We start from the raw sequence: 24,711 nt of genomic DNA on the forward strand, positions 1-24,711 counted from the left end.
TCTCTCTCTCAGATAGTACACAGCTGCAAAGAGATAGAGAGCCATCTTTCTTTCAGCACTCGGGTACAATTAAGTTCACACGGATGAAAGGCACGACAGAGGAAAAGGGAAGGGAGACCAGATCCTCCTCCTCCTCACCCCCCAGTGTTGTTTTTGGCAGCACATTTATTTCTATTTTAGTTTGGTCCTAGTCTTTGAAATGAAACTTCATTTAGTCATATTTTAGTCACCTGGAATGTTTTAGTGTTAGTCTAGTTTCAGTCGAGTAATTATCATAAGATTTTAGTCGTCGAATGTATTTTGGCTGGCCTTGATGCCGTCATAATGACCAATTTTTACACTTGCTGAAAATAGCCGATCTCACAACGCGTCGCAGTGAGCTTGTAGATTGGGTATTTTCAGCATGCAACTAATTGTAAAATGACTTATACTGGATCGCTTGTCCATTTGTCCCTTCCTAACATTTTAGTCTAGTTTTTATTTGTTGACGAAATCGTCAATATATTTAGTCTCAGTTTTAGTCATCACAGCTTCGTTTCCATGTAGTTTTCGTCAGTGAAAAAAGGTAGTCGACATTTTTCGTCTTAGTTTTAGTCGACGAAAACAACACTGCTCACCCCGCTCTGCTTCCTTCCCTGGATTGCTGCTGTCCTCGAAGCGAGTGAAGAACTTCCTGTCCTTCTTCCAATCGAACAAGCCTAGGGGAAAACACAACAAAAGGATGGTTTGACATATAAATGCCTTATTTATTGGCCATTTAAAATGATTCTTTCACGTTACAGGTGCAGATGGTGAACGAAATATGACCAACCGTCAACCGTCACACAAATGTGATCCGATCAAGAGCTGAAGGACATTTTCGGAATTCTTCAGTCAATGATTAAACGACTGTTATCACCCATTACCTATTATGACTCATTATTTTCGCATCCTTGACCATAAATAACTTGGTTGCCTGGCAGTCCACCAGTGCAACCAACAACAATGAGAGGTGGTTATATTGAACTAAAACGAACAAACTAACACAAACTAATTGTAATAATTATTTATGTATTATTATTATTAATAATAATAACAATAATAATACTACTACTAATAATAATACTAATAATACTAGTAATAATAATAATAAAAAATAAAAAAACAATGATGATGATGAAGATGATAATGGTACCGAAACAGTATTGTTTAAAGTGATCACGCGGCCTATAGTCGCTAGATTTCAAACATTTCTCTCACAAAATCTGGCAACACAACATGGGCGACACACTTACCATTCCACTTGGCCTTGGGGGTGACTGGCTGGTCCTCCCTGTCAGAAAGGAGGACACAACACATCAGCTGTAAACAGTCACATCCCCACCCCACATGTAACCCTTAAAGACCAGCTGAAAAGGACACTCTGTGTGTTAATATACAGTAGCTTCTCTTCTGTGGGTACATGTTGAACCCCGATTCGGGGTTACAGTAACAACCTCACTCAGCAGTGGCACTTGCCTTGTTGCCGTGCACGGTACGCGTGGCACTGCGAGGTGCGAGCACGGTGGTGTCAAAGCCCTTGCTGTGAGAACAGCTGAACAGGCTGTACTTTACTTCAGAACAGCAGGTAAAACACTCTGGCCTTTTGCACTTGCTTTGACATTTCGGAGCTTTCTTTAAAATTCTGAGCTTTCTTTAAAACGGCTTTGAAATTTCTGAGCCTTCTTTTTAAAACTGCTTTAGCCTTTTTGTCCTTTTTGCTCTAGTTATTTTTTTCTTTAGTATCTAGTTCTGTTTTTCCAGACCTTTTCTTGGAAAGGTTTGCTTTCATCCCCCCAAACGGTCCCACAGGGATCCCCCCCCCCCCCCCCCCCCGCTCGCTCACTTCAGCCAACACAGAGAGGCTGGCAGAACCTTCACTAAAACAGCCGGGACAACGCTCCACATGTCCCAGACTCTTCTCCCTTCTGGCTCCAAAGCCATGGAATGAACTTCCCACTGCAATCAGAACTGCAGACTCACTCCCAGCCTCCCGCTGTAGTCTGAAAACTCACCTCTTCAGACTGCATTTTAGCCCATAGCACTTGCCGTAGCACTTGCACTAGCTTCGACGACCTTACAGGCGTATTGCAAAGGCTAAACTTATGTAATTTAGATAACATTATAATGTAGACAAAGCACTCTATAGTGTATACTCAGAGTTTCATTGTACAGATATTCCACTGTTAGACGGATGTTGATATATTACCATGTGTTGTTCTTGCTTACTGTAAGTAAGTCTGGATTAACCCATTTTGGGCGGGAACCCCTTTTGGTGTTAGCATTATGTTATTCTTTAGCTATTGAAAAATAGCAGATCTACAAGCTCATAACAGGCCACCGAGTGGCGCGCTACGAGCTTGTCTGCTATTTTTGAAAAATCGAACGACTGACATAGAAACATGGCTTTTTCAGAAAACTGTCATTTTCAAACAGACATTTTTAGAATCTGATCTCAGGTCAAAATGGGTAAAATGGGTAAATTGTAAATTGAGTTTAAACCCTGAGGGGACGTCGGCACGGCATGCGGTCACGCTATGGTCGCAAGAAGCCATTTTTTGACGGCCTTTGACGTTGGGCCATATTATATACCTGAGGACTTTAAGCTTGACTTTGCGCGGGGCGATCTCGCAGGCTTTGACGGCGTCCTCCAGGGTCATGCCCAGCGTGCAGCGGCCACAGATGTACAGGATCTTGTCGTTGGGCCGGACGCTGCCTTCCTCGCTGGCCGGTGAGCCCGGGACCACCTCCAGACAGTAGATGCCCTGCCACTTGCTGCCTATGCCCCCCGTCAGCTTTATACCTACACACACACACGTATACGCACACGCATATGGATACACACACACACGCATGCACGCACACACGCACGCGCACGCACGCATGCACGCACACACGGACACAAACACACACGCGCACGCACGCCAAAGTAATCAAGAAATAAGGTAAATGGGGGAAACTGAAACTAAAGGTAAAAAAACTAAAATAACAAACAAACTTAAACTAACTAAAAAATGACGAACTAAACTCAAACTAAAACTAACTAAAATGACATAGAATTGCATGTAATATCATCATAGACTCATCTCACACCAGGCATTATTTCATCCTTATAGCTTATTTTCTATAAATCGAGGCTTTCCTCATAATACCTGAACAACTAAAAACTTCATACCAGAACTTGTCAATTCCTAAAACAGAAACGTCTGATGCACTTAGAAACTTAGAATAGGCACGCTGTGGTTCAAGGGGTTAAAACCAAGACTTCTCGTGCACTCATAGAACTAACACAAACTAAACAGAAACTAAATGAAGTCTCGAACGAATGAATATTTATATAATATATAAATACAATATAATACATATTATGTATTAGCTCCATCACACAGAGTATAAATGCGTCTAAAGCCATTAAGACCCGGAACGCTTCTGTGTCGCTTAAGCTTTTAACCACTTTAACAATAGCAGATCTACAAGCTCATAGTAAATCTGCTTTTTTTTTATCGTGAAAACGTGTGCAAATCTTTGAATATACTGTATATCCTTTCACAGCAAATGTTTTAACTCAAATCTTTTTCCTGGAACAACATATTTTCAGATGGGGTTCCGTGGCCAAATATATATATATAATTCTAGGGGTTCTTGACATGAAAAAGTTTGAGCACCACTGATGGTCTCAGGTCTTAGAGGGTCAAAGCAGCCGTGTGTAGTGGCGTGTGTGTGTGTGTGTGTGTGTGTGTGTGTGTGTGTGTGTGTGTGTGTGTATGTGTGTGTGTGTGTGTGTGTGTGTGCGTGACGCCTGGAACAGTGTGTATACCCAGCTGTCCTGAAGGGGTCTTGTACAGAACGATGTCGGGGAGGCTGTCACACGTGGGCCGCGCCACCAGGTTGGTGACCGCCCTGCCCAGGGTCATGCTCAGCCTCCTGGGAGACGAGCGCAGCACGGACATGGCCACGTCGTCCGTCACGTTGGTGACGTCGTGGCCATTTACCTGGAGACAGACAGACAGACAGACAGACAGACAGACAGACAGACAGACAGACAGACAGACAGACAGACAGACAGACAGAGACAGAGACAGAGAAAGACACACACACACACACACACACTTTGAAAGTATAATGTCTTTTTGAAAATGTTAATAAATATGTCAGTAATGCTATTTGTCATATCTGCACATATCTTCACAATCCTAAAAGCCGAACAGAAATAGAATGTGCCAGTCAAAGTGAGCAACGACAGGAACACAAATAAAGGGCACTATAAAGGCACTCGGGTAATCCCTTACTGTAAATCGCTCCGGATTAAGAGCATCAGAACACATTTGCCAAAAACTGTGTAATTTAATTGCACGATATTGAAAAACTGTGTGGTTTGTGCCGTGTGCGTACCATTATGAGCCTGTCTCCCGCCCGGATGCGTCCGTCCGTCTTGGCCGGGTTGTCCAGCACCTCCTGGATGTAGTAGCAGTTGTCCAGCTTGCTGCGCGTGATGGTGAAGCCGAAGCTGCCACTCCGGGACTTGTTCAGAACCACAGACAGTTCGAACTCCTTGATCAGTCCCTGCCAGTTGACGGAACAAACACAATCAATTAGCGACGCGCCGCCGTCACTGTACTCGTCGTCGTAGTCCTTAGTCGCCTCGTCCAGGATCATGTCGGACGTCAGGAGCTTGTAAATGAGCTGGCTGTAATCCTCGTCTAGCTCGTTGCTCAGATAGTCGGACCGGACCTCTCGTGCGCGAGGGGGAGGAGGCGCGCGACTTTTCTACGGTAGTCAGAGACAAGGGGTGGGGGTGGGGGGGGGGGGGGGGGAGGGGAGGGGGAGGTTGTTACGGCGGGGGTTGTGTGGGGTTGAGAACCACCGTCCTGTTCCGGTCAGAACAACCTCCTTTAATCCTTAGTCCCCTGTCGGGTGAACAAACAGACACAGTACAATTAGGGAGGCACCAAGGTTATTATAGTTCAACTGAGACTGACAAAGTAACAACAAAAAAAAAAAAAACTGAAAATACACGTGAGAAAACGTTTTTTTTTGTGAACTGAAATTTAAACGAGACATTGAAAAGAATGTAAATAACCAAAACGAAAACTATCGTATCTTTTTGTGTGTTTTCAAAACGAACTGCAACAAACTAAATCGTATACAGAGAAAATGTTCTCTTATGTGTTTTCATCTTATGTCACTGATGTCATACTGTACATAACCCTAGTTTTGTGGGTGGATATGAACGTTTTAACAGTTAACAGTTGTTTTAATGGTATGTTGTTTCATAAGTTGTATTACACAATAATACAAATACCCTATATTATATTATATTGAATTATAAAAAAAAACACAAAAACAAACAAAAAATAAGCCTAGAAAAATCTTTCAAACTGAACTGAAAGTGAAAACAAAATGGGGTGCTCTGTGGAGAGCCAGGTCAGTCATGGGCTGCAGGGGGCAGAAGGGGACTGTCTTTTAGAGGGGGCGCTATAGAGGCCCCTCAACATGCCATTCCAATTTGGGGTCGATTGGACAGTCAGTGCAGTCATGATATGGCATCCTTTCTATGAAATAGGCCCCGCCCACTCCACCAGAGTTTGGTGAAATACTGTAATCATAGTTCTACAAACAAACTGCTCGGTGTTGTGTAACACTCTTATCGCCCCAGACGGAGGTCTCCGCCTTATTAAATAATTATACGGCCATCGCCCAGGACGGAGATTCATCAAAATACGGAACATTACACCAGTCTACAGGCCGGGAGTGTCTATTGGGCAACATTCGATTCGTGTCGATTCAAAGTGGTCCAGCTCCATTTTAATGGATGGGATTAAAAATCTTAAAAACGTGAATAACTCTGAATCTAAATCAATCCTTCCAATTCTAACAAAAGATTGTTTGTGACGGCCCATCGCGGTGCCGTCGCTTGTCACGTTACAAGTAACCATACATCCGGTGGCTGTGGATCCTCTCGGGGGTCTTTATGGCTACATGCTATTATTTCCTATAGCACAACCAAGATGTCGTGTCACTTTGAAATGGGCTCTGAAGCTGCAAATCGCTGGGCGTACTGATTAATGGTTCCAAATGACGCGCTGGGCGAAAAGAGTGTTAAAATTAGGGGGCAGTCGGACAATGTGCTCATGTTTTTTTTCTTTGCTTCCCACACAAGATTTGGAAGCAAATTGTAGCCAATTGGTATGGAATATCAAAATCGGTCGAGCACATGACACCAGAAGTGTAGTGATTTTGTCTGAATTTTCCAGGATCTGTAGTGGAAAAAGTGTTTTGAAGAAATTGCAATTATGGCAGTTAGGCAGAAATGGGCGGGACCTATATGAGGAATTGCCTTATCATCCATGGAATCCAATTTTGATTGTACAATCTACAATTCAAATACCAAACGCAAAGCGGGCTGGTATAGCGCCACCATGAGGCCAAATTGAGACATTTGGGATGGGGCGTCATCCTTTCGCCTAACAAAATGTTGGCCGCTGATTAGTACAAGATTAGCTCTGGACAGACAGACAGACAGACATACAGAGTTTACAGACACACAGACAGACACACAGGGGCGAAAACATAAAACACAGTCAAAAGTAGGTCTACGCCGAATGCCATCACAATCACATGCGTAGGGGCACAGAGCCAAGTTATACATCATCACACGGCCCAGGGCTAATCATCTCTGTAGGCCATCTTATGCACCACACAAACAAACAAACATTATCCTTGTGCATTGCATTAGCGGTCGAGGACCATTCTCTCAAACACAACATCCCATAGCTCAGACAGTGACACGCAAGCTCACCAAACCCAATAAACTGTAGGCCTCGAAAGGCACCAAATTGGCTAGACAACACATCGAACACGCAAGGACAACCAAGGCAACAGTCTAAACACAGCAGTGAAGGTGAAGGTGTCAGCTGTCCGTTCATTTTGTGTTCTGCAAGCAGGCGGCGCTGCTCAAACCACTGTGCAACATTCAATGAAGGCCAGGCAGGCATTATACACAAGTACACGCAGGCTATATAAATATTAAATATAAATGGACGCTGTAAGCCATTATAGCCCATTTTACTTAGCAGCTAGCAATGCTGATTCAGCTGATTCAGCCAGGCTTATCATTTTTTGCCTAAGGGAGAAAAGAAAAGTCCTGCAACTTCACTCCGTAGTTGTCACATTCCAAAAAAAAAAGAGAGAAAAAACCCAGATTTGCAAGCTATCACAGCGTTGCGATGCAACGCATTGATAGTTTGTAGATCTGTCACCATTGCACGATGGAGTGAGTAAAATTAAACTTAATGTCACAGCAAACAAACACAGTTGTTGGTTCATAGAAATATGCAAGACAGCATTGGTGAAATAAACAGCATAGTATGCAACATTCAATGAAGGCCAGGCATCAAACACAAGTACACGCAGGCTATACAAATATAGATTAACACTGTAAGCCATACTGTATAGCCTATTTGACTTACCATTGCTGATATTATAAGTGCTTTCTCCTGCTTTTCTTGAAGGCAAAGTTCTTTATAAAGTCATTAAATCCAACTGACGCAACAGCTCATATTCAATGGACATGAAAGTTAACCCTCATTCATACTCCTTAAAATAGCAGATCTACAAGCTCGTAGCGTGCCACTCGGTGCCGCGCTACGAGCTTGTAGATCTGCTGCTGATGACAGTGTCACTCGCCGAAAATAATGGATCCACGTTGACCCGTCTTTACTTTTTACGTTGATCTTTTTCTTTTTTTTTCAGCAAGAGACACTCTCGTACGCCGGAGTAGGTAGAAACAAGCACCGGGTGGTTGTCATCAATGAAGTGAGCAATGCTGATCACGGATTCACGCTTATTTATTTTTTTGCCAAAGGGGAGAAAAAAAAAGTCCTGCAACTTCACACCGTAGTTGTTGCGAAAATTGTTTCCAAAAAGAACTGATCTATGAGCTATCACTGTGTCGTGGTGCAACCCGTTGACAGCTTGTAGATCTGTCCTTTTTTGGCAAGCAACACCGTTGCGCGACAGAGTGTAACTTATAAGCTCAACGATACAGCAAAACAAAACCAATCGATAGGTATATGTGCAAGAAAACATTTTTTTGTGAAATAAACATCATTGGGGAAGAGCCATCTTGATATACAAAGATAGGAGCCTCTGTAATTCCACATGCGTCATGTGTTTACTTCTGCCTGGGGTTAGTGACCTTAGCTATGCTACGAGGGCATAGCAAGAGTCAATGATACATATACTCCATACACTGAGCTGTATGTGTAGGCGACAGAAGCACGTCCGTATGACATCCGGCGATTTACCAGGCCTCTCTTTCTTCCTGTGAAGAAAGGTGCAATCCGGAAGGACGTTCGGACGGAGGTATAAATGCATGCACAAAAAAAGAAGAAGAAGGAAAGAAAAGAAAAAAATAGGTAGTTGTCGTTCACGGATTAGAGAAAAAAAAAGGAATGTCTTCCTCGTTCTACTGGCAGCGTGCACAAAACGGTTTGGCGCCCGATAGGTCCAGTGATTTTTTTTTTTGCGCGGTTAGCTCCGGAATCACGCACTCACTCAGACACACTCACACAAACACACACACACACACAGGGGCGAAAACAATCTAATGAGAAATGCAAAACTATAATAACCTTGGGATGCATCGATATATCGGCCGTACATTGTATCGGCCGATATTCGCCTTGTTGACTGCCATCGGCCTATATCGTAACAATAAGATGACATTCACAGGGGGGGGGGGGCAGTGCCGATGTGTAGGTAGTTGTATAAGCAGGCTTTGTCATGTGAAAGGTTATATTAAAGGTTGCTTCGTAAATTTGTATGGTTGGACTTGTGCACATTCAAAGATAGTGTGATGAATGGCTGAAAGGCATTCGTTATACAACGGTGTCACACAAAAATAGTGAAAATAGCCCATCTATAAGCTCACAATGCATCACATTGCGCCGTGTTGCAATGTTGTACAGCAGGTCTGCTAATTCCACTATTTTTGAAACTTATTGAAAATATTTGACATTTAATTTCCTCCTTTTTATTTTTTTCCCTTTTTTTTGCGATAATGACATGCCCAAATTGGGAATACCAGGATGAAGTGGTTAAAGGTGCTGTGAGTGATATTCTTTTGTTAAAATAAGTGTTAAATAATAGCCCTATATTCCGATAAAGAGTGTTTTGTTCAGTAACTGTGGTCTAGCTGTCCCTATCTCTCCAAACTAAACGGGACAAAAAATAAAATCAGTTTGGGATACCAATTTCATCCAATCAGTAGAGAGAAACATCCAAAATATATATATATATAGTTTATATGATATATGATATAGGAAAAACTATTGAAATTGGAAGTGAATTATTTATACATTTTAAAACCTGTGACTACACCAATAAAAACAAGTTTCTTATAATAAGCAGACTTGGCAATATATAAATAAAAAAGATAGATCGTTATAAATTTGCAGTAGACCACTTGAAGCTGATAGGCTATATTAGCGGGAGGGAGGGACCCTTTGTTTACTGAAAAAAAACACTCTTACTATCGGAATAAAAATAGAGCCAGAACACCTTTTGTCTTAAAAAATCTAAATCAAAAACACCACTAACAGCACCTTTAAATCGCTGGGTGGGAACCTCATTATGTCCAAAACTCTTACTTTCCAGGATTTAAATTCAAAAGCATAAAAAGTAGCAGATCCACGAGCTCAAACGGCTCTGCTTGGCGCAGCGTTTGGAGCTCGTGGATCTGCTACTTTCGATGCTTTTGTGGGGGGGGGGGGGGGGGGGGAATAACTCAAAAAGTAATAGAATATGGAGATGAGAGGTTTCCGACTCCGACGCGACAGCGACAAAATGCCATTGGGAAAAAAAATGCAGACAGGAAAAGGGACAATTTTAAACCTCGCGCAACTCGCCTTTCTGCGCTCCTCCTCCTCGTCTTCGTCGTCGTCGTAGTCCCTGTAGGTGATGGACTTCCTCGGTGGCTCCGGGGGCGGGGGCCGGTGGTTTTGGGTCAGGGGGGACGGCTGTGCCGGGGCGCGGGGGATGCTGCTGCAGTGGGTCCCCGAGGAGCTGACCTGTGTGGGTCACAGACAGAGAGTACACAATGGGCTCTATGCACACAGAATAACTCTTCCTACTTCCGGGACCGCTTCCCTATATACTTCCTTCACAGGTGTTACCAATGATACTAATTAAGGCTCTGTTCCATTTAGTGTGCAGTGGGTGTCAAACTTTTTTAATTTCAAGGACCCCCATAAATCACACATGTACACCCCCATTTGTACACTCTCACAGTGTTTTCACAGTGAGCCAATATGCCCAACAGGCAGCACTGACTCTGTTTGAACAGAATGGAACAGAGCCTTCAATAGTATCAGTGGTAGTAACACCTTTGAAGGAAGTAGGGAAGATGCACGTGTGTATATAGCCCGATTCTAATTATTTGACATAATCGCAAAAGAATATTTTTGCATAGATAGAGATGATAAATTCATCTGTTGAGAAAGATAGCTCACAACAGGCGACGCGTTGGGTTTGAGCTTGTAAATCGGCCATCACCCATACAAAGTATAATGCTATTAACTACCGTACATTGCCTGTTTTGACCATATCAGTACATTGATTTTGATCATTGCCTGTCATTTCTATGTATAAGTTATTGTCATATCTGCCCTACTGTGCAATTATTGTTTACAAAGCCTAAAAGGCAAAGAGACATTTTGATTATCATCTCAAATCTTGAAAAAAATCAAAAGTAACAAAAGTAGCAGATCTACATGCTCAAAGCGAGTCGCTTTACGCCGTGTTTCCAGCTTGTGGATCTGTTACTGTTAGTACTGGTGTGTGATGCTGTAGACCTGTAGTATGATGAAGTACAGTAGGAGATCAGTTTACCAAAACACAGAAAGTTTGAATATGGAGACAAGAGGTTAATGGACGACCGCCATGTTCAACGCCACGGTAAAAACCAACGAAAGGCAGCCTACCTGGGTGGTGATGATGGGTGGAGGAGGAGGCGGAGAAGGTGGCGGAGGCTTGCTGGCCTTGAAGACGGGCGAGTACTGGCCATACTGCTGGGCCTTGGGCGGCTGGGTGGTCAGAGCCAGAGGAGGCTGGGCTTTGGGGGGCGCCGCCATGGAGGGCCGCGGGTGCCCCAGGATCAGGGTGTCGGAGGAGAAGCTGGGGGGCATGAAGCCGGTGCGGCGGTGCGCGGGCGGCGTGAGCATGTGCCCGTGGAAGGAGTGACTGGGGCCTATGGTCGCGGCCGCCACGCCCGCGCAGTTGGGGGTGCGGGGAGGCGGGGTGGAGGAGGGGGCGTGGCCCAGCAGGTGACGAGGTCGTGTGGTGGTGGAGGTGGGCGGGGCGCTGTACGGAGGCTCCAGTGTGGAGCTGATGGTCATGTACTCCTCGTCGGCCAGGATGGTCAGCCCGTTTCCCATCAGGCAGTAGGTCAGACTGCCGTCCGCCTCCTCTCGGACGCCGCTGCAGGGAAGATTTCAAAAACCTTTTCATGTCAAGGTCCATTATTACTTACGTACTACTTAAGTACTGCGATCGGCTGGGTATGTACTATGTATGTACAGTATGTCGGTGTACTTTACTGGCCAATAAGGGACCACTGTTCTTGATGATGTTACTAAAGTACATTTCAAGGTATGTGTATGTATCTAGGACAGTCGTACCCAGACAGCAGCAGAGAGCTTTAGAACGTCAGGGCGCGCTCTGCTTGTGCACAAGTAGGCCATACATGGCCTCAAGGCTACATGGAAGAGTCAGCCGGCTCTTCCTAGATTAGACAATTTTGACTAGATTTTCAGGCTGCTATGTGGTCTTCAAATCCAGTAATATATACACTATCAGAGCAGTGGTCACCGAGTTATGGCCCTGTGAAGTGTTAAACACTGCTGTCACACTGCTGTAGTGCCCAAAATGTATGTGCAATTTAGGACTTTTGGTGTGACTATTCTCATGGAGCAATGTAGCCTGACACTCAGTCTGAGCAGTTTATGGGATGGCCGTTGTCAAAGCGGCGATTGGTTCATACTTCATACCAACAAATCAGAATAGTAGGAAAGCAGATGACGTTGTTGTCAATCATGAGGCTCTGGCTAACCCGTTTGCTAACCAAACAAACCACAGCCAACGAGCGCAACTAGCATGTAAACAAAAGCGGTAAAATATGTCGGATGATGATGTTTATAAAACATTTCTGTAAAGAAACTATTTATCATACACCGATTTAATAGCCAGATTGATACGGAAAAGTATTAGAAGGTGGTCTGGTGAATTATGAAAACGGTAGATATATGCGCTGTATTGTGCACGAGAGTGTGTTATGTCAAATACTTCAAACATCAGTGCAACCCCAGTGTAGTTAGCATTGTGAAATGTCCTCACGTGTGTGTGCGTGCATTACCTGGTGTACATAGGCTTCGCACCGGTCGTCGAGTTCGGACAGCCGTCCAAAAAATCAGCCGTGGTAGAGTACGCCGACCTGTTGAACTGCTCCCCTCCTCCTCCTCCTCCCCCCGTGACGTCGCTTCCTTCCTCCGGCGGCTCCCCCCCCACCCGGGCGACGCAGTGGTGGGGCGGGGTCATCAACGAGGTGGGCGGGGTCATCAACGAGGTGGGCGGGGTCATGGAAAAGCCCGACGGCGGCGCCGGGAGCATGGAAAAGGCGGACACCGGGGGCGTCGAACACGTCGAAGTAGGGGAGGCGGCGGGCGACACCGGCGACATGGGGGACGGCGGCGAGGGGGGAGGCGAGACGGGCGACGGGGGGGGCAGGCGAGGGGGGGACGGGGGAGCCCCCGGCGCAGGGGGGGGAGGGGGAGGAGGAGTGGCCCGGTCCACGTCCAGACGGAGGCGGAGGCACCCGGCCAGGGGCTTGGGGGGGGGGAGGTTGGGGGGTTTGGGGGGGGGCTGGACCACCGGCACCCAGTCGTCCTCGTCGTCCTCGTCCTCGTCCTCGTTGGCCAGGGAGTCGTTCAGGATGACGTCCTTCGTCATCAGCTTGAACAGCAGCTGGCTGTAGTCCTCGTCCAGGACGATGTCCAGAGACCGGGAGCGCAGCTCTCTGTTGGGACAGGGACTCTGCACGACAGCACGCACGCACACACACACAGACAGGCACACACACACACACACACACACACACAGGCACACACACAGACAGGCACACACACACACACACACACACACACACACAGACAGGCACACACACACACACACACACACACACACACCAGGGCATCTGGGTTAAGACTCAGTTATACTTGTCGACGTGTCGGTGTCGTTCTCAGTAAAACAGCAGATCTACAAGCTTGTATATCTGCTGTTCACAACATCCTATTGAGCCATTACTTAGTCTATTGATTGCTTATTGAAAAAATGCTTCAAAAGAAGCACGTTTTTAGGAGATTATTACTTGCGCAAGCAAAGCGTGCAAGTACTGCGATCGGCTGGGTATGTATGTTGGTCAATGGGTATGTGTGTATGACGGTGTCGTCCATCGGCCAATAAGGGACCACCATTGTTGATGACGTAACTATAGGTACGTTTGGCTGGGTATGACAGGCCCAGTTGGCTGGTCAGTTAAGCACAGTAATGCGACATCTGCGTTACACGTCTGAAAAGACCTTTAAACTGAAAGTCCAAATAAACAAATTAAGATATGCGTTTCTGCGTGCGTGCGCGCGCGCGCGTGTGTGTGTGCGTGCGTGCGTGCGCTCACCAGCAAGTCATCTAAATTGCCCAGTGATCTGGCACCTGGTCTACAGATGAGCAGGTGGACTTCAGATGGAGCGCCCCGGAGAAGAGTCAAGACCCTCTGAGACAACGACAACAAGACAGCAACAAAACAAGACAACGATACAACAATAAGACAGCAACGCCACAATAAGACACCACTACGATAAAGACAGTGAGACTGCGATAAGACAGTAAAACAATAAGAACACAGGAAAGACAATAATAAGACAGTCGTTTGACGGTATGAGAAAATGAAAAGATAGTAAGTCACAGTGAGTGTCCTGTTCCCATGTTTCTAGCTTTAAAAAAATGAAACAAGTCATGTATACATACTACAGTATATCTCTGCTGTCGGGCAGAAACCAACCATGTATTCTTTTTAAACAATACTGCCTCATTAACGTTGGTACAGTGACTTTAGACATTGTCAGAGACTTGCATGTGTCCTGACTCCTGATATTATCAGGGGGTGGGACTGCGACGCTCTATAGCACTGATTTATTAAAGAACCAGTGAACACCCTCTTGGAGTGAGTAATAGTGGCGCTCTCCATCTTCAAAGTTTCCCACCCCTGACTTACCCTACCTAAAACAGCACAGCTGTTTACCTGGTAGGAGAGGTCCCTGACGGCCTCTCCGTTGACAGAGATGATGATGTCTCCCTCTTGCAGGAGGCCGCTCTCGGCCGCCGGCTGGCCTTCGAACAGCCGCTTGATGCGGACCACGGTGCCGGTGTCCGGCCCCGACGTGATGTCAGAGATGTAGAAACTGAAGCCCAGTCCGGACGTTGGACTCTTAAACAGAACCACCTCCATGGTGTTTTCTAGAGATTAAAAACAAACAAACGACAAGCAGTGTTCAAAGACTGAAAGACTAAAGGACTAAGGTCAGAAGACCAAATAGGACTAAGACTAAATAGCGTGTTATTCAAAAGACTAAACTAAGGCTAAATTAACATTGCAATAAGACTAAGATGTTGATATTTAGTCGACATAAAGACTAGGACTAAGACTAAATGGTTATTCAAAAGACAAAGATTAAGACTAAATCAAAATCTGCTGAAAGTGTTTACACTGCAACAAAGTTGCATTGACAACTGCAAAAAGCTGTATCCGGCGGCGGAGATTTTTTGGGGGGGGATTGATTTCCCATTGCGGTCCCAATTAAGGCTCCAATCAGTGAAACAAATGGAAACAAAGTGGGCAGACAATGATTGTGTTTGTTTTTAGGTCTAGGTGACCGACTCCGATAGATCGCTGATTCTCAGACTTTGAAATTTCAAGGGAGTTTGATGTTGTCCCTGTGTCGGGCAGATGCCTCTTATCTCCATTTTGTTTTTTCAAATTAAAGGATCACTTCACCACTTTTCAACCCATCTTCATTGGTCCTCACTAATACCACCATTTCTTTCTACTCGGTCTGTGTCTCATGGGAGGCAGTTCAGAAACCCGTCTTCCAGTGTCATCATCGTTAGGCAGATAGATTGGTGAACCAATAAGAAGTCCCCCGCCGGCTGTCTCAGCCAGGAGATGGTTCCGCCGCCTCTATGCCCAGGAAAATCTCTCTTTCAGGCTATACTGAAGCCCTAACAGGTTGGTTTCCTCCGCTGTCACAGTGTGTGAAATACACTGCAAAGCAAGTCACCATATAATCCTTTTTACTGTACATAGATATAGGCCAAAGCATCTGTTGTGAACAAAGCTTCCTGGAGGAATGTACACAGCGAGGTACTGTATAGTCACATTGTTTGCATGAGGGTGTCTTCAGTGTCACCCTCCGACAGACTGGGCCAGTAAAGACACAGTGGATTTGTTAAGGGGGACACGCAGAGAGCTGAGACAGTCAACGGGGGCTGGCTCAAGTCCTCAAGGCTTCTCAGGGGGGAGAGAGAGGGAGGGACAGTGGGACACCGCACCAATCTGACAGCAACCACAGTGTAACTGTCACAAGACTCACGATCACCTCCGGGCAGTGTTTGTGTGTCTGTGTGTGTGTGTGTGTGTGTGTGTGTGTGTGTGTGCGGTGTGTGTGTGCGTGCGCGTGTGTACTTACCCTCATTCGCGAAGCTGTAGTCCTTGGATCTGGCACTCAAGGTCGTATCTATGGAGACCCTGGGCCTGGTGGGCTGCGATGGGGAGTCGGCCCCGGGCTCCAAGACCACCATGGGGTCCCTCTCAAGCAGCAAACTCACAACCTACAGGCACGCGCACGCACGCACACACACACACACACACACACACACACACACGCACGCACGCACGCAAAGACCGTGTATATAGATTCCCCAGCAAGTATTTTGCATCAATATATTCATACTATAGTTGACACTTCAACACAAGCTCGAGCTTTGAGCTCGTAGATCTGCTTCTAATGCATTTGAATTATGAAAAGTTTGAACAGTTTTGGACATATGAGGTTTACACCCGACAGAGACTATATATTTATGGTCTCGGACTGACTGACACTTTTAGCTTTCAACCCTGCTTCTGTGATTCTTTTGTATTTATTTTATTTACGCTGTCTGAATGTACTGTTTTTGTATATGTTCCAAATACAAAAATGTTGGGGTCCTTGACATGAAATAGTTTTTATGATTTATGAGTATTGAGTACAGTATGTGCTCGTGTGTATACTGTATGTGTACTGTATATACAGTAGTAGGTCATCCGGGAAAGGTCTGCTTTCTGCCCCTAAAACCCAAAAATAAACACAGGGAAGTAGCATTTTGTTATTATTATGCAGATATCTGGAACAGACTTCCAGGTCTGCTGCCACTCTTGTTTCTTCTGAAACACAACCAAAGCTGTGTCTGTTTGCTGTTACCTTTCTTTTTTTCCTTTATCTTCTGCACTGTAACTGTGTCCGATATTTTTTACTAATTTTGTTTCTGTGCCGTAATGTAATTGCGTTTCATTTGCTTGGTGTTCAATTCAAATGGTCTTTCCTTGCCTATACAGTAAGTGCATTGTGTCAATGTACTGCATGTGTATACAGTACATAGTGTTTTTCTGTGCATCTGTGTGCCTGTCAGTCTTTGTGTGTGTGTGTGTGTGTGTGTGTGTGTGTGTGTGTGCATGCGTGTTACCTCCCCAGTCTTCTTCAGGCATTCCACAGCCTGCTTGTGAGTCACGCCCCTCAGGTTGGATCCGTCAACCTCCAGCAGTCTGTCACCTGTCACGCAAGCACACACACACACACACACACACACACACACACACACACACACACACACACACACGCACACACACACACACACACACACACACACAATAATGTAACGTTATTAAATGCGATGCAATATGGTGCCTCCTTTTGCTTTGCCGTTCTTATTGGAGTTCAGAATAGCACTTCCTGTCAATTCAGTTCAATTCCAATGAGCTTTATTGGCATGAGAAAAACATATACAGCGATTGTATGCCTGTGCACATGTGCTTAAAATGACAGACATCAACAGACTTTGCTGCTCACATAAGCATACATGCCAATAGCTACACCAGAGCTCATAGTGTCTATAAGTATCTACCTGTAGTATGTTGTAGGCTATGCATATTATGGTTTAAGGCTGTAAACAATAAAAGGGTCATTTTGTGGTGAACCCCAAGGGGAAAATGTCTTCTCCAAGGGAGCAGTTTCGTTAGTGACGTACTCAGGGACACTTAAACCATGCGACACAAAGCCTGGAGGTGTCAGATGTGCGGGGCAGGAAGGTAGGACCCAAGTGCAAGACACTAAGACAGATAGGCGGAGGCAAAGGAGCTCAAATGCAAGAGAGTTTAATGACCAAAACTCACAAAAGTCCAGGACCAAACACGAAGAAAACACACTAGGAGAATACTCGGAACAAAGGAACAAGACTAAGAGCTTCACACTATGAACTGAACACTGGTGACTCACAACAATGACCTGACAAGGGAAAAGACAAAACCAGTATAAATACACAAAGACACAGGTGAACTCAACAGATAATTATCACAATGATTGGCTAAAAGGACTAACAAGACAAGGTGGAAACACTAGGGTAATCAAGGTACTGGTGAGACAACACAGTTAACATGAGCAACACAGGAAACACTAACAGACTGCAAAATAAAAGCACACAAGTGTAGAGTAAAACCAAAACCAAGAACCAGGAACATAACAAAAACACAACACATGTCACGGACCGTGACAGGAGGAGCCGAGGATCCAACCAGAGGCCTTCTGATTACCAGACAGCCTCCTCTCTAACTCCAGAGTCACCACCACCCCAATGTCACTATAGCAGAATATTAGCTGAACCATCTCTCTCTCTCTCTTCATCTCTCACAGAATAACTTTCGGGTGGAAACCTCATATGTCCAAGCTCAAAACGCGGCTGCACTTAGTAAGTCTCTCTGGATTGGACAGACTGCTTAAAAGCCTAAATTGTAAATTGTAGGTATAGCCTACAAAAGATGTCCGTGACTGTTTTCAAATTGCGTTGAGCCTGACTCTTCTTATACAGCTGACCAGATGTCAACGAGGGTTGTCACCCATACAGACTGTCATTTTTTTCAACATGTTTATTGATTTTTCTTTACGACAGTGTTCTCAAAAACAATAATTCACTTATATTTTTCCCATACAGACTGTTGATGATAAGTCATTAAAAGATTACCAATCTGAATGCGTCCAGTTTGCTCGGCTGCACCCCCAGACACCAGACTCTTGATGTAGATACCTCCGTAACGGACACTGGTGTTTATTCCTCCCTTTTAGAGAGAAACATTACAGCATGTCAGAAATTATTACTTTAACGTACATTACCTTTAAGTACTTACTGACGGGGGTTGGGGGGGGCACGGCCCACCAATGGTCCCCCGGCCCACAGGTTTAGAACCACTGCTTTTTAGACCAGTGGTTCTCAAAGTGGGGTCCGGGGACCCCCAGGGGTCCTTGGGGCGGTTCCACAAACAAAAACTAAAAGCAGGATCACAATCAGTTCAAATTGTATACGTTGAGTATTAAAAAAAATACTGCATTGTATTTACTTTTTCTCTTGTTTTTGAATGTCTGATTCTTGTATTTATATTTTTCGTTCATCTCCTATATTTCTGTGTTCAATTTGCAAAAAAAAGGAACAAACATTGAGTCATAAAAAATAGCTCATCTGCAAGCTCACACCGTGTCACTTTGTGCCACGCTGTGAGCTTGTACACCTGCTATTTTCTTTTCTTTTTCTTTTTGAGGGGCGCTATCCCCTCCTATGCCCAGCCTTGAGGCTTGAGGCTATGCCCAGCCTTGAGGCTGGGCATAGGATCGGCTGATGATTGACTGATCACCCCATAGCGATGATTCGATTGGCTGAGCAAAGTACATATTGAGGGCAGAATAGTGAATTAGATACGAAAAGCGATTGGCCCGGAATGACATTTGTTTTGCTTTGATTGGCTGTATGATGATAAGAGCGCCCCTCACTTCACACGGATGTGATTTTTTTTTTTATTCACCTTGAAATAATTTGGATACTTTTTTTTATGACTGAGAAAGGAGAGCTCAGCTCGTAGTCACGATGCCATAGAAAAAAAGGAAAATAAATGTGACTACAAGCTGTGCGACCTCTCTCCTTTCTCAGTCATAGTTTTATCTCCTGCGGTCAGCACCTCCCCACTTCTCGTGTGCGCTCCTACCTTTCTGTTTGTTCGGATACTTTTTTTAAAATATAAATCTTCTACTCTGGGGGGTCCCTCCCTGGCACAAAACATTTCCAGAGGGGAGGTCCGCGGCCAAAAACTTGCTGCTTTGAGCAGCACTGAGTCACAGTGATGATGACAAGGCTCTTTGGGTGAATTGTTCAGTGACTCACAGCGACGCTGATGCCCAGGCTGCCGTTGGCCTTCTTCAGCTCCACTTCTATCTGCTCCCCCGCTCGCTGCAGACTGCAGATGGAGGGAGACCTCGAACTGAATGGATCCTAAAAAACAGGAAAAAACAGCGTGCGTGTGTGTGTGTGTGCATGCGTACTCATTTCATGACGTATGCTCCAATAAAGACATTTTTAATTGAACAATAGTGATAGCAATTTGTCAGTTAACTGATTAGTTTAAAATATAGAAACAACAAATATCGTTGCTTCAACTATGAGGCGACATCCTTTCTGCATTTGCTTCTGTGGTGTTATCGCCTGTGGGGACCAGTAGTTAAATAGCATCACAATCATTTTAACCACTTTATTGATTTATACGTTGGCTATTGTAAAGCAGCAGATGTACAAGCAGTCAAGCACACAGTGAGCTTGTACATCTGCTTTTCTTTTCTATTTTTTTATATATATATGTTCTCTTCTGAGGGTCCCTGGCACAAAACATTGACACGAAAAAGTTTAAGAACCACTGCTTTAGAGAACATTAACCCATTTAGGCCTGACGTCGAAATATTTTTTTTCTTCTGAAAAACAGATGTTTCTATATCAGTGGTTCTCAATATTTCATGTCAAGGACCACAAAAATTATATGTAATAATGCCGCCGACCCCCCCACCTGAAAATATGTTGTTCAGGGACCCTCCAAAGCAAAGATTTGAGTTAAAAACTGAAACTCTTAAAATAATATATATTCAAAGATCTGAGGCACATTTTCACGATTTTTCAAAAATAGCTGTAGATCTGCTATTTTTCAATAGCTAAAGTATAACATAATGCTTCAAACACCAAAAGGGCTTCCCGGCCGCCCAGAATGGATACTTTTTTTTATTTTTTAAAGCACACGACACCGCGTGCGTAGCGTCTCTGACCTGCGCGTCCAGTATCCGCACCACGGGGATGTGCAGCCTCTTGCCGTGCTTGGGCGTGGCCATGTTGGAGAGCGCCAGGGCCTCCTCCAGCTCCTCCATGGCGGGACGGTACTCGGTGCCGCTCAGCGTGGTCTGAGAGCCGAAGCCCCTCTCCAGCGCCACGCCCAGGGTGCTCTGGCTCAGCAGAGACGACCTGCTGTCCCTGAAAGACTCTGAGATATGGGGGGGGGGGAATACTTAGTTTAGAGTACTAGTCATTGGTTAGACATGGGTTAAGGTTAGGTTTAGGTGTGCTGCTGCCCCGTGGGAGGTTAGGTTTAGGGTGAGGGTTTGAGATAGGTTGTAGTTGTATAGGACTAATGACTGGTCTAAACCAATGACTAGTCTAAACCAAAAGCTGTGTGCTTTGAGGACGAGGAGGAGGACTTCCAGTTCGATTCCGTTTTCAGAACTCGTATACTATACTCGTATTGGGGTTTTACTTCAGTAAGAATATCAATGCTGTGATATAGAAATACTCTGTTACAAGTTAAAAGTCCGGAATTCAAAATGGACTTGAGTAAGAGTGCAAAAGTATTGGCATCAAAATGTATTTAAAGTACCAAAAGTAGAAAGTACTCACTATGCGTGAGTGTTTTCAATGTATACTTTCTTTTTGGAAAATACCAGATCAACAAGCTCACAATGCGACACATTGTGAGCTTGTAGATCGGCTATTTTCAAACGGCCCAAATGTAGGGCCAGAAGTGGTTAGTGTATGTTTTGTAATCATAATAAAAAATCTACAAAGTAGCCTTTTTGCCGGCGACCACTCATCGCCATAGCATAGAGTAGACAATACATTGAAACCAACAGTTTTTCTAGGCTTTTGTATAAGCCTAGATCAGTGAGAAAGCAACAAGGAGCGGGGCCATACTCTACTCCACTGTGTGTACATACGTTTGGGTTGGGACACGATGAGCTCTATTTCGTCAGGGCTCTGCTGCAAGATGGCGGCCGCGTCGCTGAACGTCACCCCCTCCAGGCTGATCTTGTTGAGGGAGATCAGACGGCCACCTGGGAAATGAACCCATCGACACACAGACGTTTCAGTTAAAAAAAAAAGGACAAAATCTCCAGCAGGGGATTTCACTTAATAAAATAAAACACATTGAAGTCACCCTTTATGGTGCTTCTGTTGCGAGCAATATTTTTGGTTCTACAAGGCTGTGAAGCGTTATGCCTAATTTATGGTCAGTCGCGGGACCGCGTTGCATTGCCGGGAATAGCCGACCTACAAGGTGACGACAGCGCGTCATTTCCGCGCCACATCGTCAGCTTGTAGGCCGGCTTGTAGGCCGTACTTGTAAGTACGAATCTGGCTTCAAGGAGCCGGTAACAAACAAGCGTCTGTTTGCAATGGGCTATATGCATACACACCATTTTGGAAAGAATTTGGGCCACTTCCCTACTTCCTTCACAGGTGTTAGAGATGGTACTAATTAGTAATGAAGGCTCTGTTAACCGTTTTGGTAGCAGGGTGCTGCTATTGTGCATGTTGGCTCACTTTCCAGTGAGCCAACATGTAGAAGGAAGTATGAAAGCGGCCCGGAAGTAGGACGAGTTATTCTGTGTGTATCTCTGCACCTGGTCTGATTCGGCCATCTATGTACGCAGGCCCGTCAGGCACGATGGAGGCTATGAAGATCCCCAGGTCCAGCTTCCCCGTGTTGTCCTCTCCCACGATGATGAACCCTGAGAGAGAGGGAAGAAGACCCAACCAGGTGGTGAAAAAAAGCTCTCAATTGTTTTACTTATGTAAAAGCATCAACACTGCAATATAGAATAGAATACAAGTAAAAGTCCGGAATTCAAAATGTACTTGAGTAAAAGTATTGTCATCAAAATGTACTTAAAGTACTAAAAGTAAAAAGTACTCATTGTCCAGAATGTCTCATTTCAAGTTTTCAAAATGTATACACATAAACACACAATAAATTAAGTGGCTAATGTATGTTTTGTAATAATAATCCAAATCTACAAAGTAACTCGTAGTAACTAAAGTGTTCAAATAAATGTAGCGTAAAGTAAAAGTACAATATGTGGATCCCAGGTGTAGTGGAGTAGAAGTAAAAGTATTGGAAATTGGAAAGTACAAATACCTCATATTGTACAGTAAATAAGTAAATGCGTAAGTTACTTTAGACCACTCCTGTGCAGAAAGAAAAGGCTCCATACTACGTTTTTACTATATGCTTATTGTAAATCGCTCTGGATTTTTAAAAAGTGTCTGCTAAATGCCTTAAATTGTAACCAAAAAGTCACACAGATCTCAACCTCCATACATACGTACCAAAGCCTAATTTGGGGTCCTTCTTCAAGGTCACGCAGATTATCTCTCTCTCCGGCGAGGTCCTGGTCGGGGTGTCGACTGCGAGAGGCAGATGTTTCACATTTATGGCCGGTCCTATTTAATGTGCCGCTCTCTATCAAACACTTGTGATCACTTTAATGCACACCCCCCTCCACCCCCTGTTGGCTCATCTTGGGGACGAGCCAAAGTGCACAGCACAGTAAATCACTTTAAGGAAGGAAGGCTTGCAACTCACTTTTAATGCTGTGTATACTATAAATGTTTTTTTTTGTATACACAGTGAGTTGCGAGCCTTCTTTTCTTCAACTGCCTTCCATTAAAAGACAATCATATTACATTAAGACATCTATAGTTATGGGCGTTTCTATCTAGGAGAAAGGAAACGCATTACACTTAAATGATAGACAAAACAACTACGTACGGTCATAATACTTGTGTTCTGGAGATGACAAGCTATATCAGACGGTGGACCGACAGAGTACGTATACTCACTCCGAATGGAGGAGGAGGCCTCAGAGTCCTGCTTCTGTAGCGACACGCTGGACAGGATTCTAGGAATGGCCTCTGGAGTGCTACACCACATAACAACGATACAGAATTAACCAAACGCATGAGTTGCACCAAACATACAGCATGGAATCCATACTTTTTTTAGCTCAAGACCCAGAAGAGAAATCTGATGTATCCCTGGCCGTTATTCAAACTAGTCCCACTTATTGTGGCCAAAATAATTGCCATTAACGAAATGATCGCGACTAAATAAGCCTACAACTCTGGGGAGGAACATTAGCCAAAGTTGTAGATGTACTAGCTCTAACTTGTTGTGGGCTTCATAAGGAGAAGAGACTGGAGCAGCACGGACATTTAGGGCCTTTTATTTAGGTGCTAAGTATACAAACGACTAACGTTTCGACCTTGCGGTCTTCATCAGAGTCATTGTTGTGAGCTTGTTTACTATTTTTGGCAACGAGCAGTCCAAGTACAGAGCCAACTCATGACAATTCCACGATAAAGTAAAATCTCTGTGACGTGATCATCGTGAGCTTTCTTTGTTCGCTTAAACCACCATAATGCTTATCGTCCTGTCATGTCTCCTACTATAGCCTACATATTATGGACTACCTCCAACATGGCCCGTCCTTAGCCTCCGGGGGGTCTCCCGGGAGGCTGGCGCCGTCCAGCTCCGTGTCTTTGCTGGACAAGACGCGCTCCCGGCTGTGCTCCCTCCTCAGCTCCCTCTGCTGGCGGAGGCGCGCCTCCAGCTTGGCGGGCAGGTCGGTGCAGGACTTGGAGAGCGAGTCCTGGTGGGCGGCGACCCCCGCGCCCACGCCCGGCGCCAGGCCCGCCATGTTCAGCATGCCGTCTGAGCACGACAGGCGCTTCATCAGGCTGCTGTTCCGAGACTGGTAGAGGGCCATGTAGTTCATGCTGTCCATGTTGTTTTCATCTGCGACATCAAAGACCCAAAGCCAGGGAGAGGTCAGGGTAAGGTTTTCTTTCATTTCTAACTTGCCTGCATCTTCCACATCAAAGCAGCACTGTATAACTTTCTTTTATGTGTAATAATACAAATATATATGTCCAACCTGTAAGGTATAATATGCACTGCCAAGAATATTTAACCAAAATAGCCCTTTCATATTTACTTTATTTTTTTAATACAATATCACTTATACAATTGGGGGGTTGTGTTTTGTACTCCCTGCTCTTCTATTGCGAAATGTAGATCGTTTCAAATGTCATGTCTCGCCTAGACAGTCAGGATCTGACACATTTTTTTCCCTGATAGTCAGGATTCAATTTATCCCCTGAGCAAGAAGGGCAGGAGGCAGAGGCTCTATTAGC

General features: G+C 44.8%; 1 protein-coding gene across 1 annotated transcript in view; it reads right to left on the reverse strand.

Moving 5' to 3' along the window:
- Positions 1–24,711, reverse strand: part of ptpn20 (protein tyrosine phosphatase non-receptor type 20) — a gene marked incomplete at both ends in the record, with an annotated part of 63,799 nt that overhangs the window by 17,449 nt on the left and 21,639 nt on the right. The window contains 20 exons of the mRNA XM_080782984.1: positions 618–698; positions 1,275–1,312; positions 2,611–2,821; positions 3,836–4,010; positions 4,411–4,581; positions 9,927–10,088; positions 11,001–11,496; positions 12,431–13,107; positions 13,748–13,843; positions 14,372–14,586; positions 15,816–15,957; positions 16,849–16,934; positions 18,400–18,493; positions 19,588–19,695; positions 20,514–20,725; positions 21,453–21,569; positions 22,140–22,247; positions 22,846–22,923; positions 23,359–23,438; positions 23,989–24,313. Of these exons, the coding sequence (XP_080639110.1) occupies positions 618–698; positions 1,275–1,312; positions 2,611–2,821; positions 3,836–4,010; positions 4,411–4,581; positions 9,927–10,088; positions 11,001–11,496; positions 12,431–13,107; positions 13,748–13,843; positions 14,372–14,586; positions 15,816–15,957; positions 16,849–16,934; positions 18,400–18,493; positions 19,588–19,695; positions 20,514–20,725; positions 21,453–21,569; positions 22,140–22,247; positions 22,846–22,923; positions 23,359–23,438; positions 23,989–24,313 (3,672 nt within the window). The remainder of the gene's footprint in view (positions 1–617; positions 699–1,274; positions 1,313–2,610; positions 2,822–3,835; positions 4,011–4,410; positions 4,582–9,926; positions 10,089–11,000; positions 11,497–12,430; positions 13,108–13,747; positions 13,844–14,371; positions 14,587–15,815; positions 15,958–16,848; positions 16,935–18,399; positions 18,494–19,587; positions 19,696–20,513; positions 20,726–21,452; positions 21,570–22,139; positions 22,248–22,845; positions 22,924–23,358; positions 23,439–23,988; positions 24,314–24,711) is intronic.

The sequence above is a fragment of the Protomyctophum bolini genome, assembly GCF_963924005.1.
Source record: "Protomyctophum bolini genome assembly, chromosome: 14".
Taxonomy (NCBI): Eukaryota; Metazoa; Chordata; class Actinopteri; order Myctophiformes; family Myctophidae; genus Protomyctophum; species Protomyctophum bolini.